The following is a 17380-nucleotide window of genomic DNA, read 5'->3' on the forward strand; positions in this document are numbered from 1 at the left end:
GGACATCCCTGTCGACTTGATCTACTTAATTTAAAGTGACTTGATATATATCTATTTACTGCTACCTTCGCCAACGGTCCATTATACAATGTTTTAATCCAATTTATATATTTTTCTGGTAGATTGAACCTTTGTAATACTTTAAATAAGTAATTCCACTCTACTCTGTCAAAGACTTTTTCTACATCTAGAGCAACAGCCACTATTGGTTTCTTATTTCCTTGAACTGCATGGATTAGATTAATAAGTTTGCAGACGTTGTCCGCTGTTCGTCTTTTCTTAATAAATCCAGTTTGATCTTGTTTTAGCATTTTAGGTACACAATTGGCCAATCTGTTTGCTAATAATTTCGCTATTATCTTATAGTCTGAATTAAGTAGAGATATTGATCTATATGATGCTGGTGTTAATGGATCATTCCCCATCTTTGGTATTACTGTAATTATTGCTGTCTTACATGAATCTGGCAAGTTTTGTGTTTCTTCTACCTGGTTCATTACTTCCAGGAGAGGGGAAATAAATAACCTTTTAAATGTTTTATAAAATTCTATTGGAAATCTAAACTCTCCTGGTGTTTTATTGTTTGGCAGCTTTTTTAATATATCCTGTACTTCCTCTATTTCAAATGGTTTAATTAGTTTGTTTTGTTCCTCTTCTTACAATTTCGGCAGTTCAATTTTAGCTAAAAATTCCTCTATTTTATCATCTTTCCCCTCGTTCTTTTTGATAAAATTGTTCATAAGATTCCTTAAAATTGTCATTAATCTCTGTTGGATTATATGCAATGTGTTTGTCCTTTTTCCTTAATGTCAGTATCGTTCTTTTAGCTTGTTTTGTTTTAAGTTGCCAGGCTGATATTTTAGGTGATTTTTCTCCCAGTATGTAATAGTTTTGCTTTGTTTTCATCATGTTCTTCTCCACCTTGTACGTTTGTAACGTTTTGTTTTTTTTTGTCTGCCAATTCTCTCCTTTTCGTTATATCATCCCTTTTTACTAGTTCCTTTTCTGTACTTAATATCTCCCTTTCCAAATGCTCTATTTCCCGATTGTAATCCTTTTTCATCTTAGTTACATAACTTATTATCTGTCCTCTAAAAAGGCTTTCATTGCGTCCCACAATATAAATTTGTCTTTCACTGACCCTGTGTACATTTCAAAATATGTTTCAATTTGGCGTTCAATAAACTCCCTAACTTCCTGTCTTTTAAGTAGCATGGAGTTTAACCTCTATCTATGTTCTTGGTAGGATGTTCTCCAGTTCTATTGCTAATAATAAGGGTGAATGATCTGATAGTAGTCTAGCTTTATACTCATTTTCCTAACTCTCCCTTGAATATGGGCTGACAACAAAAATATATCAATCCTTGAGTAAGTTTTATGCCTACTCGAATAATATGAAAATTCCTTCTCTCTTGAGTGTTGCCTCCTCCATATATCCATAAGTTTCATTTCCTGCATTGATTTAACCATAAATTTGGCTATTTAATTCTTTTTGCTGGTCTTTTGTCCAGTTTTATCTAACATTGGGTCCAAATTAAGGTTAAAATCCCCTCCTATCAATAAATTTCCTTAATCCTGCATAAACTTTTGATCCTCCTTGTTAGGTGCGTATATATTGAGCAAATTCCAAAATTCTAAGTATATCTGACACTTTATCATTGCATACCCCTCTGCCGGATCTATTATTTCCTCCTTTATTTTGATTGGTACATTTTTGTTAATTAGTATGGCTACACCTTTAGCTTTTGAATTATAGGATGCTGCCGTTACGTGTCCTACCCAATCTCTCTTTAGTTTGCTATGTTCTGCTTCAGTTAGATGCGTTTCCTACACAAATGCTATATCTATTTTTTCCTTCTTCAATAAATTTAGTATCCTGTTCCTTTTAATTTCGTTATGTATTCCATTAATGTTTATAGTTCAACATGGCCATCTTATATCTTGAATACATCTCTTTTCCACCTCTTTGCCAGCTCCATCCCCTTTTCCCAATTTTCATCTTAGTTTTCTCTTATTACACTTAATGTACAACACATTTAAAACATAAAGTACCCCCGCAGTTCCCACATCCACTAATACCTAAACCCCAAAAGGTCCCCCCTCTCTGAGTTGCCCCATACCCCTTGCCAGGCAACCACAACTCCCCTTTTCATTTGGGTTGCGATTTTGTTCGCAGCGTCAACTGATTTTGCAGTGACGGTTATTCCCCCTCCACCCAGCCCTCTCCAAAAAACACTTTTTAAAAAAAAACACATATAACAAAGCTCTCTCTCTCTTCTTTCCCCCCCTTACTCCCTTCCTTCCTTTCTCTTTTCCCTCTTTAGTTCTTTTCATATACATTGTTTTTACATCTTTATATATACTTTATCTTTACATTTTTCATTCTTGTTACATCTCTTCATCTCTTCTCCTGTCCTGCAAACGTTTTGCGAATTCTTGCGCTTTCTCTGGATCTGAGAACAGTCTGCTTTGCTCCCCGGGTATAAATATTTTAAACACGGCTTGATGTCTTAACATAAATTTGTAACCTTTTTTCCATAAAGTTGATTTCGCTATATTAAATTCCTTACTCCACTTTAAGAGTTCAAAACTTATGTCTGGGTAAAAAAATATTTTTTGACCCTTGTATTTCAATGGTTTATTATCTTCTCTAATTTTATTCTTTCCCCGTTCCAGTATATTTTCTCTTGTCATGCATCTCAAAAATATTACTAAGATAGATCTTGGTTTTTGATGTGCCTGACATACCCCTCCATAAATCTTCGTCCGCGAAGGTGGTTTCAGAGCTAGTGTTCTGTGTGTCCTTTCTATTTCCATTTCTTTCTGCATTTCTGTCATTCCCAGAACCTTCGGGATCCATCCTTTTATAAATTCCTTCATGTCTGTGCCTTCTTCACCACCTTCCTTTAGCCCCACTATTTTTATGTTGTTTCGTCTACTATAATTTTCCAACATGTCAATTTTCTGAGATAACAATTCTTGTGTCTCTTTAATTTTTTTTGTCACTTTCTTTCAATTTTTCTCAACTCATTCACTTCCATTTCCACAGCCGCTTCCCGCTCTTCCACACTCTCTACTCTTTTCCCTATTTCTGTCATGTTCTAACCTTTGCATTTTATCTTCTGTTCTTTTCATTTTCCTTTTAATTGCATTAAACTCTAATGTTAACCATTCTTTTAGTGATCTCATTTGTTCTTCAAAAAAGACTTTATCTATATTCTGTTCATCAGTTTTACCTTTTATTTCTCTTTGTCAATCAGTTTTACCTATTTCTCTGTGAATATAATGGTCTTCTTCCTCTTCTTCTGTGTCTGTATCTGTGTTTGTGTCTTCTTCTCTTCTTTGTGTCTGTGTCTCTTCTGTTTTTCCTGATGAGCTGCTTGTATCTCTTTGTTGGGCCTTTTGTTGTTGTTCCTCCCTTCCTGGGCTACTCGTCTGTTGGGCTTCCTGACGTTGGTCTTCTTGTCTATCTTCCCTCCGTCTGTTTCGTCACACCCTCTTCTGCTGTCTTCCTTATCCTCCAGCTGAGAGCCCTGGTGTCGGGTGTCCCTCAGCTGCTCGGTCTGTGACAGCCCGCTCCTCTGCTGAGCCCCCCTCCCGCTGGTGTCCTCTTTCTCCTCTGATTCCTCAGTTGCCCACTTTTGTTTCAATCAGATTCTTGAACTTGTGAGCACCACCTCCAGTGGCTTTTGTAGTGCACCGGCTGGTGGGTCGCAACTCTGTCAGGCAGGTACTGACCTCGAGGGTCGGGCACTCCTCATCACCACAGCATCCTGTTCCCTCCTGCAGGTAAGGCCTTCTTTCTTCTCCGACAACTTTTTTACTTTTTTTCCAGTTGTTCTTACTTTCTCCTTCTTGGAAGCCATCTTCTTTCTCTTCTCTGTATCTTTATCTTCTATTTCTTGTACTCTATTTTTGTTATACTTTGCTTTTTCCTAACTTTTTTCTTATTTTCCTGGAGAGGGCTGGTTTTCACAACCGGCCACTACTCCATCACATGACTCCTCCCAAATATTAACTAGTTTTTTGATGCAACCATATCTAACCATGACTTGTGTCTCACACTTTGAGCGATTTTTTTCTGGCAGTTCATTATTCTATTTAGACCTCCTTGAGATATAACATTCTCACTTTTTTTTCAGCCAACATAAACCTTATTTGTGTAACTCTCATCACTCCAGATATCCACCCTAAAACCTTGGTTCTTCCTTTTCTTGTAACTTAAAACTTATCTTTTTTTTCCATCATCAATTTGAAATGTTAACTGTTTCTCTCTTCTCAGATGGTGCCTAATTTGCTGAGTATTTCAAATCTTTTGTTTTTAATTATAAAAAGAAAATCCCATGGGATAATTTTCCTTCCTCCCGTGCAAGAGATTTTTTTTCTAATTTCTACTTTATTCGATAGACTTATTTAACCCATTCATTTTATACTCAGTCCTCTGGTATATATCTATCTTCTATTGCTTAATCAATCCACAACAAATCAACAAGTATCACTAATAGCAACCTTCACTTTTTGTAGAACAAATCAAGCTTCCCTATTTGTCCCCAAAAAATTAAAGAGAAAGATTTACTGCAGGCCTCATCAATCATATATAACTATCTTTGAAGTTCTCACTTACTTCAATCCTAGTTTCTTCTCAATCAGATTCTTGAACTTGTGAGCACCACCTCCAGTGGCTTTAATTACTTTGGTCTCTGTGTTGACCAGGTGAGCTTTGATGAAGTCCAAACATGTTTCAATATAAGCATTTTCAAATTTAACAAAATGAAGTCTGGCAGTGATCTCTTCCTGAACGGAGATCTCATATAATGGCTCATCATCTGGGCCCTTGGGAAAATACAAACACAGCATCGTGATTGGAAACATGTACTGAAACAACTACATTTTCAACGAGAAATGTCATTATGAAAGTCAATACACTTACCATTAATGGACGTTCAGGGTTTAAAATCATTTCCTTTGATGAAGTGAAAGAAGTTGATTAAAATAGTTTGATGTCATGACTTCAAATAATTTTAGCAATGAAGGAACAATGTTCGGAAGAGCCCTCTCCATCTGGCTCCGTAATGGAATCAGATGTATAGAGGACTGTTGCGAGCAAGGGCAATTAATATCATTTGAACAGCTGAAAAATAAATTAATGTCGTTTGAACAGGAAGAGCCCTCTCTAAACAACCAGCAACAAAAAAAAAGAAATGGAAAGGAACAAAAGCTCTAGCTGCAACTTGGAGTGAATTTGTACTTTGGATTACATTCATACTTTGGACATCACATATAGTGATTTAATTGTTCAATATTTTATACATTAGTAATTCTGCTCATCGGCCAATACTGCCTCCCAACATCAGTGCAGAGGCAATTAGTCTTAGAAATTCTTCTTTGTTACAAACAAAAACTTTCATCATTAAACCATATTTTTAAATTATTCTGATAATGTTTACTATCAACTCACAAGTTTCCTACAGAATGAAAAACACTTTCTTGAGATTCCAAGTATACAGATGGCTCTCATTCTCCAGCTTTGCAGCAATTCTCCAGACCCCTTCACGGTCTCCATCATTAGACAGGTTGTGAACACAAACTCTTCTCTTCAGAGTTTGTCATAATCATCATTCCCCTCTGAAGCTACTGTTGCAAAAAAAATTAGATTTTATGCAATCTCAGCACCCAATTGGGGTTGAGATTCTAATCCCATCCTTCTTCATCAGAGACCACCGAAATACCCCTCCATAACTAACCCATCACTAGCCTGCTTCAACCCAACTGCTGATTCTAATGCTCTCCTGAGCAACTCTAATTATCGACTTTCTCTAAAGCTTTTATATACCTTCAACTATTATCCCAATTTCTACAAGTCTCGTTATTACTGGCCTACACTAATTCCTTATACAGCTACATTTGTTTCTAAAGTCCTCTTTCCCATATTCCAAATCTGCCGATAAACATAAACAATAAAGTCACTGCAACTTCTCTGGCCATGCAACTATTGAGAACACTCCATTCTTCCAACACTCACCTTCTGTTCAGCTCCCATTTTCCAAATCCCACAGATAGCCATCAGACTTTCTCTCATCCAGGACTAAATACCCAAATCCTACATCAAATTACACTCCTTTAAAGCTCCTCAAACTTTACCTGCTAGAGCCAACATCACCCAAATTAACGTTCCCTTTTTCTTATGTCCTTTCTGACCAATCACACTCTATTGAAGCATTATATTATGCAAAATGATTCAGGACTCAATACAAGAACTACTATTGCCCCGAATTTGCCTGGCCTGGTGATCTTCACAGACAAACAATGAAGGAAAAAAATAGAAAGTTGTTTTGGCATCATTGTTGAAGACTGCACCTGACCACAATATTAGTAACAGTTCTCTCACCAAATTCAATTATCGTAGGCCATCCATAAAATCCATACATTTGAGATTTCTCTCCAAATATGACCACAGCCAGTATGGAGTGATTTTATAAAACTGTGAGCTTGACCATTCAGTAAAACACCACACTAACAGTGCTGCTTGCAACAAACGTACCCTTGACTAAATGAATACTCATTTACACGCGAAAAAAAAATTGTTGAAGATGGTGCAAAACGCAGGAGGAAATAGGTAGCACAGCTGAAAAGACAATTTACCAACAAATTTGTACCTCAATGTTTTTGATAGGTAATGGCCCCAGAGAATACATCAATTTGTACACCCCTATTCATCTGTACTTACTTTGCCATAGTGATCGAAGGATCGCACTTTGGCTACCTTGTGCTGTACAGTTGAGTAGTAGGCCAGCTTTGTCAAGGAGCCACCTGTTAACAAAAGACATTCTGCTAGTTCGGTACACAACATGGAGTGCAGGAGCTCAGAAACAGCGAAAGTCAAATACCTCTAGAATGCTCAGCAGTCACACCAGCCTGACATGCTGTCCTTGAGATACGATTCCAAAGATAGAATTATGTCATGCTGAAATAAGCAACCAAATACACTCACAGTGGATAATGCATCATATCTTCCTCTCAAGATTCCTACCTTCTCCAAACACAGTTTTCAGCCAATTTAACTTATTCCATAAGACATTAGGAAATGGCCGAGAATACCTGATGTGTAACAGCCAATATTGCAGCACCAAGACTAAAGGTGGCCAATTCGGAGTTAATCAGGCAAGCTGTACTGTTGAGTTACAACTCACAATCACCATCTCACTAATCTATTCACAAACATCAGCAAAGTGATTAAAGGTGTAATCAACTGTTTGCTCACCAAAAATCTGCAAATTTGGGTTACTCCAGGTTCACAGGCTTCAGGTCCAAATGTGAATCAAGGCCAAATTGCAGAAACAAGGTTGGTGCTGCTGCCCCTGACATCAAGGCAGTTCTAAAAGAGAGCACTACAAAGAAAGCACGGCAAGGCTACAGTCAATGGACATCAAGAGAAAAACATACTGATGGCCGAAGGCCATTTGCAAAAAGACAAATGCAAATGTGGAGGAAGTAATCATTTTTCCTCAGGACTTCACAGACAGGAGTTGTTCAGGACAGCACCCTGGCTCCTTGAGCTTCTATGATAGTCTTCTTTTCATCACAAGGTAATTATGTTCACCAATGACCACACATATTCCATATCATTTACAACAACTAAATAAAAATGAAAGAATTAAAGTCACCACGGTGTTGTAATTCAACAGAGTTAAGGATGGCTCGTGCTCGATTTTTAGTGAAGCATAATTGCATTTTGTGAGGGCAAGGGTATATGCACAGTAAATGGTTGGGCCTGGAGAGTGTTGATAAACCTGCAGGGACTTGGGTTACCCAGAAAGTGATAGTACAGGTGGAGGTATAAATAATGCCCATCTTCATCAACCATTGCACAGAATGAAAGTGTGCATCATGGTTAATGTGGTTTATGGTGTGAAAAATAAAAAATTTAAAAAAAAAAATTGCACAGAATGCAAGTGTTGGGAGGTCATGTTACAATTTTATAAAATATTGGATAAGCCACACTCAAAATATTGTATGCAATTCCAGCTGCCCTGCTAGAAGAGGAATGCCAGTGGACTGAGAGGGTGCTGAGGAGATTCACCAGGACATTGCATGGACTGGAGCAATTCAATTAAATGTGCTGGGTTTGCTTCCACTCGAGCGGGGGAGGCCGTGGGATAACCTGATAGAGAGGTACACAATTATGATAGGGATATAAAGAGCAAGAATATTTTCCCATGGTGAGAAATAGGAGATTTATAAAGAATCTTTGGAGTGCGGGAGGGATATTTTCCAGAGTTGTTGGAATCTGGAATATATTGCCTGAAGAGATGGTAGAGACAGAAAACTTCAACATTTAAGATGTATCTGGACAAGCACTCATCTCTTCAAGACATTGGAAGCTATGAATCCAATGAAAATAAAATACATTGATTAGTATAGATGGGTGTATTAGTCAGCATAGAGACATGTTGGACAAAATGGCCAGTTTCTATATTTAATAACTCTTAAGGGAAAGATTATTGTGTACCCTTAATAATAAAAAAAGGTACTTTTAACATGTCATCTTGGGGCTTCTAGACAACTCCCAATGTTTTCATCTGTTTCTTAAATCCATCCAACCTGGTCCCACTTAATTTTCCCGAATCGAGATGTGTTCTCTTTACCACTTTTATCCCATTCTTCATTAACAGGGATAATACTTCTTTTCCATGTTGCCCCAAGTATCCTGCAATATTTAATTCTTCATACTGGTCTCATTGCAAAGATCTCCAAAGGAAATTAAATCATAACCATTTATTTCTACTTTTGTTATTAAATGATCTATCTTGTTACAATGTTCATCAGGTAACTTGTGAGAATGCCACCAACTGTTAGCAGAGAACTAATTTGGAGAGAGAGGTGGGAGTGTTAATTAAACAAATGCAATCTACAATTGCAAGGTCACAGACATAATTAGGCAAAAGGAATCAAGGCTGTGCTCTTTCCAACAAATATTCAGTAACCTTGGAACTAAAAGCCCCATCACGTATGGAACATGAAAAATGCCTGCAGTTTATCTTTACGTTGAATATTAAGCAAATCAAAGCTCTTTATCTACTTCCTGTTGTGAAACTGTAAGGTATAAATTTCCATATCAATAAGGTAATTCCTTGATTTCCCAGCTTGCTTGGCCACGGCACACGAACCATGGGTGTAAAGGGTGGGGCCAATACTGCACACACTGCACTCCACCTAAAAGCTCCTTTGCGCAGGCCCGAGGACATGTCCACGTCCTCCCCCTCAATGCAGACGTGGATATCCCCCTCCATAAATCTTTGTCCGCGAAGCCAAGCCAAAGAAAAGAAAAAGATTTACATGTGTTCTATGTATGGATCTGGAGTTTACTGCAGTGTTTTATTGGAGAACGTATCTAATTTATAAAGCTACTTTCGCTGCAACGAATAGTGTGCCACTTCGTGCAAAGGAATATATTATTTCCCCAGCCATCCCCTTTCTAGCTCAGTTAATTTCATTACAATTCTCCCCATTGTTTCATTGCTACCAAGGTTCAGAATCCTCAGCAAAGATGACCTTATGGGGAAAATGCTACCTTGATTTTGAAACTGGAGAGAACTGGCAAGAGGTAAGCGAAAAACAGAATACACATGATCTAGGTTCTATCAATGATGGAGGAAGGGAATCCGGTTGAAGGCAAGAAAAACATTCAAAGCATCTTTTAGATGATACTTCCATCATCAGAACAGTTGCAAAAAAGAGCAAATAAAATAGAATGGATCTCATAAGCAAGAGGATCAGTCAAATGTAATCAAGAAATTCTTCTCTGCAAAGATTCTTCCCTAGTCCAGCATTTTCTGTTACTGAAAATCCTGGGAATATGAAACATTTTGGTTTTGAATAACTGTAATTTTGAACACCATTACTAAATCTCTTAAATTAAAACAAAAAAAAAATTTGCAGTCAATATTTGTGTTTCACATCAATGACTTTTCACCAAAGTAGCTCAACTTTGAATTATGTCATTAACTGGATTAGATGCTTCAGGTCAGCAATCTGTAACATTTGTTTCTCTCCACCTGTCCAATATTTACCCATTTTCTTCAGAATTATAACATTTGCAGTTTTTTTTTGCTTTTAAAATCTCTCTCCTTAATCTCCTGGAGTTCAATTCCCACTTCACCTTTCCCTCCAAAACCTCTCTTACCTCAAGTTTAACACAGTAAGGAGGAGTCACATGATGGAGTAGTGGCCGGACGGTGAACTCCAGCCCTCTCCAGAAAAGTCGGGAAAAACAAGAGAAAACACAAAGGCACAGAAATAAAAGTTACAGAAAAGTGAGTATAAAGGTGGAAAGAAGATGGCGACAAAAAAAGAAAAATCGAAAGCAACGGCAAGAAGAGAGGAAGAGAAGACAAAGGAGGAAAAAGGTGAAGGCCTTACCTGTCCGAAGAGGCCCGCTGCGGAGAGAGAAACCCGCTCCCTCAGGTCGGTAAATAATGGACTACAAAAATGGCTCGCTGAGCCGAGTAAAAGTGCGCAACCGCGCATGCGCGATACTTCGCGCATGCACGATGGGAATGAAAAAAAACACACCGACGGGAGGGGGGACCAGCTGGGGAGTCGATCTCCACAGCCGGCAACGACAGCTGCAGAACACCTGCAGCAAGAAGAGACCACAGAAGACAATAGAAACAAGAAAGAAGAGGAGGAAAGGGCAACAAAGAAACAACAGATGGTCAACCCAGAGGAAGAAGAGGAAGAGTATGGTGAAATAGAAGAAGAAAAGATAGGCAAGGTAAAGGATATACTTGCTCTTATTAAAGGATACATGGAGTCATTTAAAGAATGGCAAACACAGGAATTTAAGGATTTAAGAAAAAGAATAAACAACACAGAAGAGAAAATAAATAAAATGGAGATGACCTTAACAGAAATGGGAAAAAAAATGGACAAGATGGAAGAGCGGGCAGTAGCAGCAGAAATGGAGGTAGAAGACTTAAAAAAGAAATTGGAGAAATCTAATAAAAAAACTAAAGAGACACAAGAACTACTAGCTCAAAAAATAGATACAATGGAAAACCATAACAGAAGAAATAACATAAAGATAGTGGGCCTTAAGGAAGATGAAGAAGGCAAGAATATGAGGGAGTTTATAAAAGAGTGGATCCCTAAGACCCTAGGATGTCCAGAACTACAGCATGAAATGGAAATAGAAAGGGCACATAGAGAATTGGCCTCTAAACCACAACCACAACAAAAACCAAGATCTATTGTAGTAAAATTCCTAAGATATACTACAAGAGAAAAGGTACTGGAGAAGACAATGGAAAAAGTAAGAGAGGGCAACAAACCACTGGAGTATAAAGGGCAAAAAATCTTCATTTATCCAGATATAAGTTTTGAACTCCTAAAGAAGAGAAAAGAGTTCAATACAGCAAAGGCGATTTTATGGAAGAAAGGGTATAAATTTATACTAAAGCATCCAGCGGTATTGAAAATATTTATTCCAGGACAACAAAACAGACTATTCTCGGATCCAGAAGAAGCACGAAAATTTGCAGAACAATTACAAAAATAGACTGAGGGAGGAAGACGGGTAATGAGAGTTAAAATGATCACGATTGATATGTATGTGGGTAAAGACAAAAATAGACTGAGGGATGAAGACGGGTAATGAGAGTAAAAATGATCACGATTGATATGTATGCGGGTAAAGAGGTATAAGAGTGAATAGAGACAATGAGCATACATGAATGTATCTGTACTTAGAGGAAAATATAGATAGTATAGACAAGAATTAATAAGGGAAGGTAATGGAATAGAGAGAATAAGGAGGGAATTAAAAGAGTGACCTTTGTGACATATGAAAAGTGAAATCTTTTCTGGGGGAGGCGGGGTGGGGGGAAATAGCGGTCACTGCAAAATCAGTTGACGTTTGCGAGTGGATTCGCAAATCCAAATGGAGAGGGGAGATGTGGTTGTCCGACAAGGGATAAAGGACAACTCAGGAGGTGAAGGGGAGATTGGGGATAAATAAGATAGAAATAGGAGAATAAGGAAAATGTTAGATGTTGTAGGAATGTTGTCTTATAAAGAGTTGAAAATAAGAAAACAGAAATGAAAAAGGAGGAAAGGTAATGATGGAAAAACGGAAAGAGAAGATAAACAAAATATAAAAGGGCTACGCTGAACTATATGTCTTTAAATATTAATGGAATACATAACCAAATTAAAAGGAAGAAACTACCAAATTTAAATGAATAAATGTATTCCATTAGAAAAAATAACATATTGGTTAAGAAATAATATTGAAATATTCGAACAAGTATAGGAGCCTTACATTAAATACAATAGCGAAAACCTACCGGGGACAAACATTACCTAAGTTGATGGAAGGAGAAGGAAAGAAAAGAATGGACTCAGTAGAATTTCTGGTGTAATTTTGTTGAATGACAACATTGTCTGACTGGCTTAATGCAACCTAGATTGTATACCTAAAATGGATGAGGGGGGGGGGGTGGGGGGGTGGTTTGGGAAGAAAAGGGGGGGAGAAAAAGTCACTGTATATGTGTGAAAAAGAAATAGTGTATATCATGGCTAATGTGATTTATGGTGTGAAAAATTAAAAAAATTAATAAAAAAAAAGAAAGAAGTAACAGGTTATCTGTAAATGCATGTTAACAACTGCCAAGGGTGATACATTTTCCCCAAACAGTAACTTTGATTTTTGAGTTCACCAAAAAAAATAAAGCAGCCCTTTCCTCCCAAAAAAAAAGTTTAACACAGTAACAAAAGTCACCAGCCTCCATTAACATAGATAACTCAAAATAAAGAAACTAAAGCAAGGGAGCATTCCATGCCATTTACAGTTGCATGACCTGCACACTAATATCATGGAGCCAAGTTTGAAAGTACACATACAGCCAATCCCAAAATTATTTAACACATCAGCTGACACCTTACGGAGGTAATCAGGTAACGATACTCAAGATTGCACTAGTCAGGACAAGGCAGGTAACTTCAACAGTGCCACATCCACCACACAAAATCATTTTCCTCATCACCACTAGAGAGAAGTCATTACATTTACTAGTTCTCCAAAGGCTCTTCTCAAAGCTTCATCATCTATGGCCAACGTGGACAAGGTTTCAGGTGCACAAGAATATCCCTACTTGCAGGTTCCCCTCAAATAAATACACACGCCATTCCAACTTTGAGACCTATCACCTTTCATCATTTTGGCTGGGTCTAAATTTTGGAACTCCATTTGGAAGGCACTGGGTGGTAGAGCCATGGAATGAGTTAAATTCCAGCAACAAATTTCATGTCAGCTCAAGTATAATGACAAGAACATTGGTCCACAATTTAGAATTCTTCATAAAAGCCCACTGAATAAGATGCAAGATATAGTCAGAGGACTATTTTAACCCTGTGTAAATGTAAGAAACCCCACCTTGATCATTCATAACAGAATTTTAAGTGTATACCAAGTAAACATGTGTGCTAAACTGATTGCATGCATTTATTCTATTAGTTTTACTTTTAAAAAAAAAGACACAAGAGAATACAGGTGCAAGAATATAGAGCAAAAAAAAACTCTTCAAGGACTTCAGTGAGTTGAAAGCTGAAGTTGGAAGCTGAAAGAAATTAAACAAAAGTCTGCAGACAATGCAATTATAGTAAAAACACAGAAATGCTGAAGGAATTTCAGATGGCCTCACAATGTCCATAGGTGGTAATTATATATTAACTTCATTTCGGGCCTGAGCCCTTCTTCAAGGTATAAACAAAAAGCACCCTAGGCATATGAATAAAGACTGAGAAAAAGAGGGAAAAATGGGAGAGGAAGAAGTCCAGAGCAACAAACAAAAGGTGTTCATTGGCCATGATAAGAGGAAAGGTGAGAATTGATTTTGGTTCTGTGAGAGGAGACAGGGGGAAAAGAGAGACAGCAGACAGACAGAGTTGGGGGAAAGGAAACAGTGGGACAAAGATGGGGGGGACGCGCACTAACAGAAACTAGAGATTATGTTGATAAGATAACCTTTCATTGTCATTACACAAGTACACCAAAATTGAGTACACATCCTGACAGTGAACACAAACATCAAACAAAATATAAAAACAATAAAACAATACAATATTCAATGTTTGACAGTGTTCCTTCACATATAGCTCTGGGATAAAAACTGTTTACAAGTCTGTCCAAGATTTAATGGACCTTACATGTTTATTGGTGGGCAGCAGGTCAAACAGACGCTAACCAGGGTGGTAAAGGTCTTTCAGGATGTTGGCTGCTCTACTAAAGCAGCGTGAGTTAAATAAATCCTCCAAAGAGGGTAGTAATGCCATCCGGTTGGAGGGTGCCCAGATGGAAGATGAGGTGTTGAAAGAGTGCAAAGTCTGGACCCGAAGCGTTGACAATTCCTCCCCCAATGTTACTCGACACACTGACTTCGTCCAACAGAAAAGCACAAGTAGAATATGAAAGTTTGCAAACAATGAAACAATCCTCTTCAGCCTTTCTAGCCTGTGCCAAAGTATTTTATTTTGCCAAGTCCCATTGACCTACACTCAGTCCATAGCCCTCCATACCTCTCCCATTAAGATAATGATTCATAACCAACGTTTCAGGCTTGAGCCCTTCATTAAGGTACCTATATCTTTAGATTTGCTATATAAAGTACTGTTTGACCTGCTGAGTTTCTCCAACATTGTGCTTTTACATGATGTGCAAATGTTGAAATCTTGAATTAGCAGTGAGGGAAACTCCAAGGATCTGGCGGCAACCAACGTCAGGTTGGGGACCCTCCAGCAGACTGTACTTTTAGCTAATTGTTCGTGTTGCATTGTGGGAGCTGTCGATCTGCAGCCCTCCAGATGCGCAGCATCACCCACCCCCCCCACAGGTGTCGGAAGAACTACAAGTACCAGTGTCCAGCGCTGCCGGTCGCGCATGCGCGTGACAGCCACTGCGCTTTCCCCTTCCCATCCACCAGCCGCTCCTTCTCCTTCCCAGTCCTCTCAGGCCAGAACACCCTTCACCACCTGCTCGTCGCTCCCAACGCCAACGCCGTCGCCGCTCAAGTGGCCTCTTCTCACCTATGTCAATCGCGAAACTCTTGGCGTTCTCCAGGTTACGGAAGATCTCATCGGGCGGTAGAGTGATGCTCTTGTCCAGGCCGTCCCGCGCCGAGCGGGGCGTTCGGACGCCCCCAGCCACTTTCGTGCAATCTGCCGCCATTGCCGTTTCCACAGCACCGTACGTCGTGCGTGACCCTTACGTCATACGTACACAGCACGTTCCCGGGGGAACTCATGAAGTCCGCAGAAGTTCCCAGATTCTCAGAAATAACACCTTCAGAAACTGTGCTTATGAAAACGCACTTTTTAAAAGATTGACCCATTTTCACAGATTCCCTGGAGAGAAATAGAATATAGAACATTACAGCAAACTACAGGCCCGATGTTGTGCTGACCCATATTTACTTACCCAAAATAACTGAACCTTTCCTTACCTCATCACTCTCTATTTTCCTTTCATCCATGTGTCTGAGATGCCCTTCAAATGCCTCTATTTTTCCAGCCTCCCACCACCACCCCTGGTCATGCATTCCATGTACCCACTACTCTCTGTGTGTAAAAAAAAAACTTAACCCTGATGTCTCCCCCAAACTTTCCTCCCTTCACTTTGGATGATTTAATTTTTCAGAAATTCCACAATGCTGCTTTAATTAATGATTTTAATTGCAACAGTTCATTTTCTTAACCGATAGCATTTTCATTGTTTACACTGCTGTGTACTTTTAACTGTAAATGAGTTAACAAACCTGCAGTGATTAATAGATATCCAGACTTCATATCAGTGCTTCTCAACCTCTTTCTTTTTCACTCTCATACCACCATCACTAATTCCTCACTAACCACAGAACACCTATGGCATCCTAGGGTGGTATGGGAGTAGAAAGAAAAAGGTTGGGAACCATTAGCTACAACCATCATGAACATTATTGGATTAGGTTGAGGACGGAAATAAACACTGGAGCAGACTCCGTCTTTCCGAGTAGAGGGAGACAGTCCTTGGAAATGTGGTGACAAATGGAGTTCAAATTAATGAATACAAGAGGGTTTTGCTAAGCAGCATGGAGTTCAGGTCCTGTTTAGTTCAACATTTGGATGAGTGGTGGGTGTTGACGCAGTTGGGGAAGGAGATGCAGGAGACTGCAGATACTGCAATCTAGAGTTTTAAAAAAACAGACTACTTTAGGACTTTAATGAGTCAGGTAGCATCCGTGGATCTAGAGAGATGGACAACAATTCCAGATGAAATTTTGCATCAAGACTGAGGACAATTGGAGAAGTGTTTTGAGTTTCATAAATAGAGTTCTGGTGTTGAAAATCATTTCTATAAAATGCACATCAACAGCCATGGGGAATTTTACCTTATTCCAAAGCTTGTGAGAATATGTTTTAAATGTTGACTGGAAGAGAGAAGCTAGTTCATTGCTTTCTTCCTTGTAATCACCTCAAGCTGATAGGTACCTCCTAATTTGGCAAAGTAGTAAAAGACTATTAACCTTTAGGTAAGGAACACAACCCTGATAAACAAATCCCAATAGAATTCTAAGTACTAATGTGGAGTAGTGTGTTCGAGTGTTCAAGAAACCTAGAGGTCAGAATGTATAAAAATTAATTAAAAATCTGTTTGTGCAGTTATAATCCTGTTTGTTTTCAAGGTCCACTTTAACGCCTGAACTACCAATGAAGGAAGTGTTGTCAGCTGGAGGAGCGCAAGCCACAGCTTTCAGGAGCTGACCACAGACCATTCATGATGCAATGTGTTTCATGGAGAGCATGTTTCTGGAAATAGTCACACCCACCCACCCCCCCCCCCCCCCACCACCACCACCATCACCACTGCAGAGAGGAACTATGTGACTGCCAAACCTTTGTTAAATAAAAGACCAGGCAGATAGTTCAGTAGATGTCTGCAGGCCCCTTTCTCTCAAACCAATATTGTTAAATTTGAATTTAGACATACAGCACAGTAACAGGTCATTTCGGCCCACAAGCCCATGCTGCCCAATTACACCCAATTAATCTAGAATCCCGTACATTTTGAATGGTGGGAGGAAACGAGCCACCGGGGGAAACCCATGTAGACACGGGGAGAACATGCAAACTCCTTACAGATAGCTCAGGATTCAAACCCTGGACCCGATCACTGGTGCTATAAAGGCGTTGCACTATCTGCTAAACCAACCATGCTGAAGAACTATGGGAAAACAGAATTAACAATCAGAATTAGAATTTATTGTTATGAACATATCACAAAATTCATTGTTTTAAGGCAGCATCACAGGGCAAACATTTATATGAACCATATTACAAAATAGATAAA

At 38.8% G+C, this 17380-nt stretch overlaps 1 protein-coding gene across 5 annotated transcripts in view; it reads right to left on the bottom strand.

Moving 5' to 3' along the window:
• The window catches only part of pank4 (pantothenate kinase 4 (inactive)), an 86331-nt gene extending 71096 nt beyond the window's left edge, over positions 1 to 15235 (bottom strand). For all 5 annotated transcript variants that reach the window (XR_011351727.1, XR_011351728.1, XM_069918575.1 and 2 more), the window contains exons 1-3: positions 15082 to 15235; positions 6728 to 6810; positions 4625 to 4833 (exon numbers count right to left, since the gene is read on the bottom strand). Coding sequence is in view for 3 of the 5 variants with exons in the window: in XM_069918575.1 (XP_069774676.1) it covers positions 4625 to 4833; positions 6728 to 6810; positions 15082 to 15223 (434 nt within the window). In the remaining 2 variants the exon portion in view is untranslated. The remainder of the gene's footprint in view (positions 1 to 4624; positions 4834 to 6727; positions 6811 to 15081) is intronic.
• Positions 15236 to 17380: the final 2145 nt, after the last annotated feature.

This window comes from Narcine bancroftii, chromosome 2 (genome assembly GCF_036971445.1).
Source record: "Narcine bancroftii isolate sNarBan1 chromosome 2, sNarBan1.hap1, whole genome shotgun sequence".
NCBI lineage: Eukaryota > Metazoa > Chordata > Chondrichthyes > Torpediniformes > Narcinidae > Narcine > Narcine bancroftii.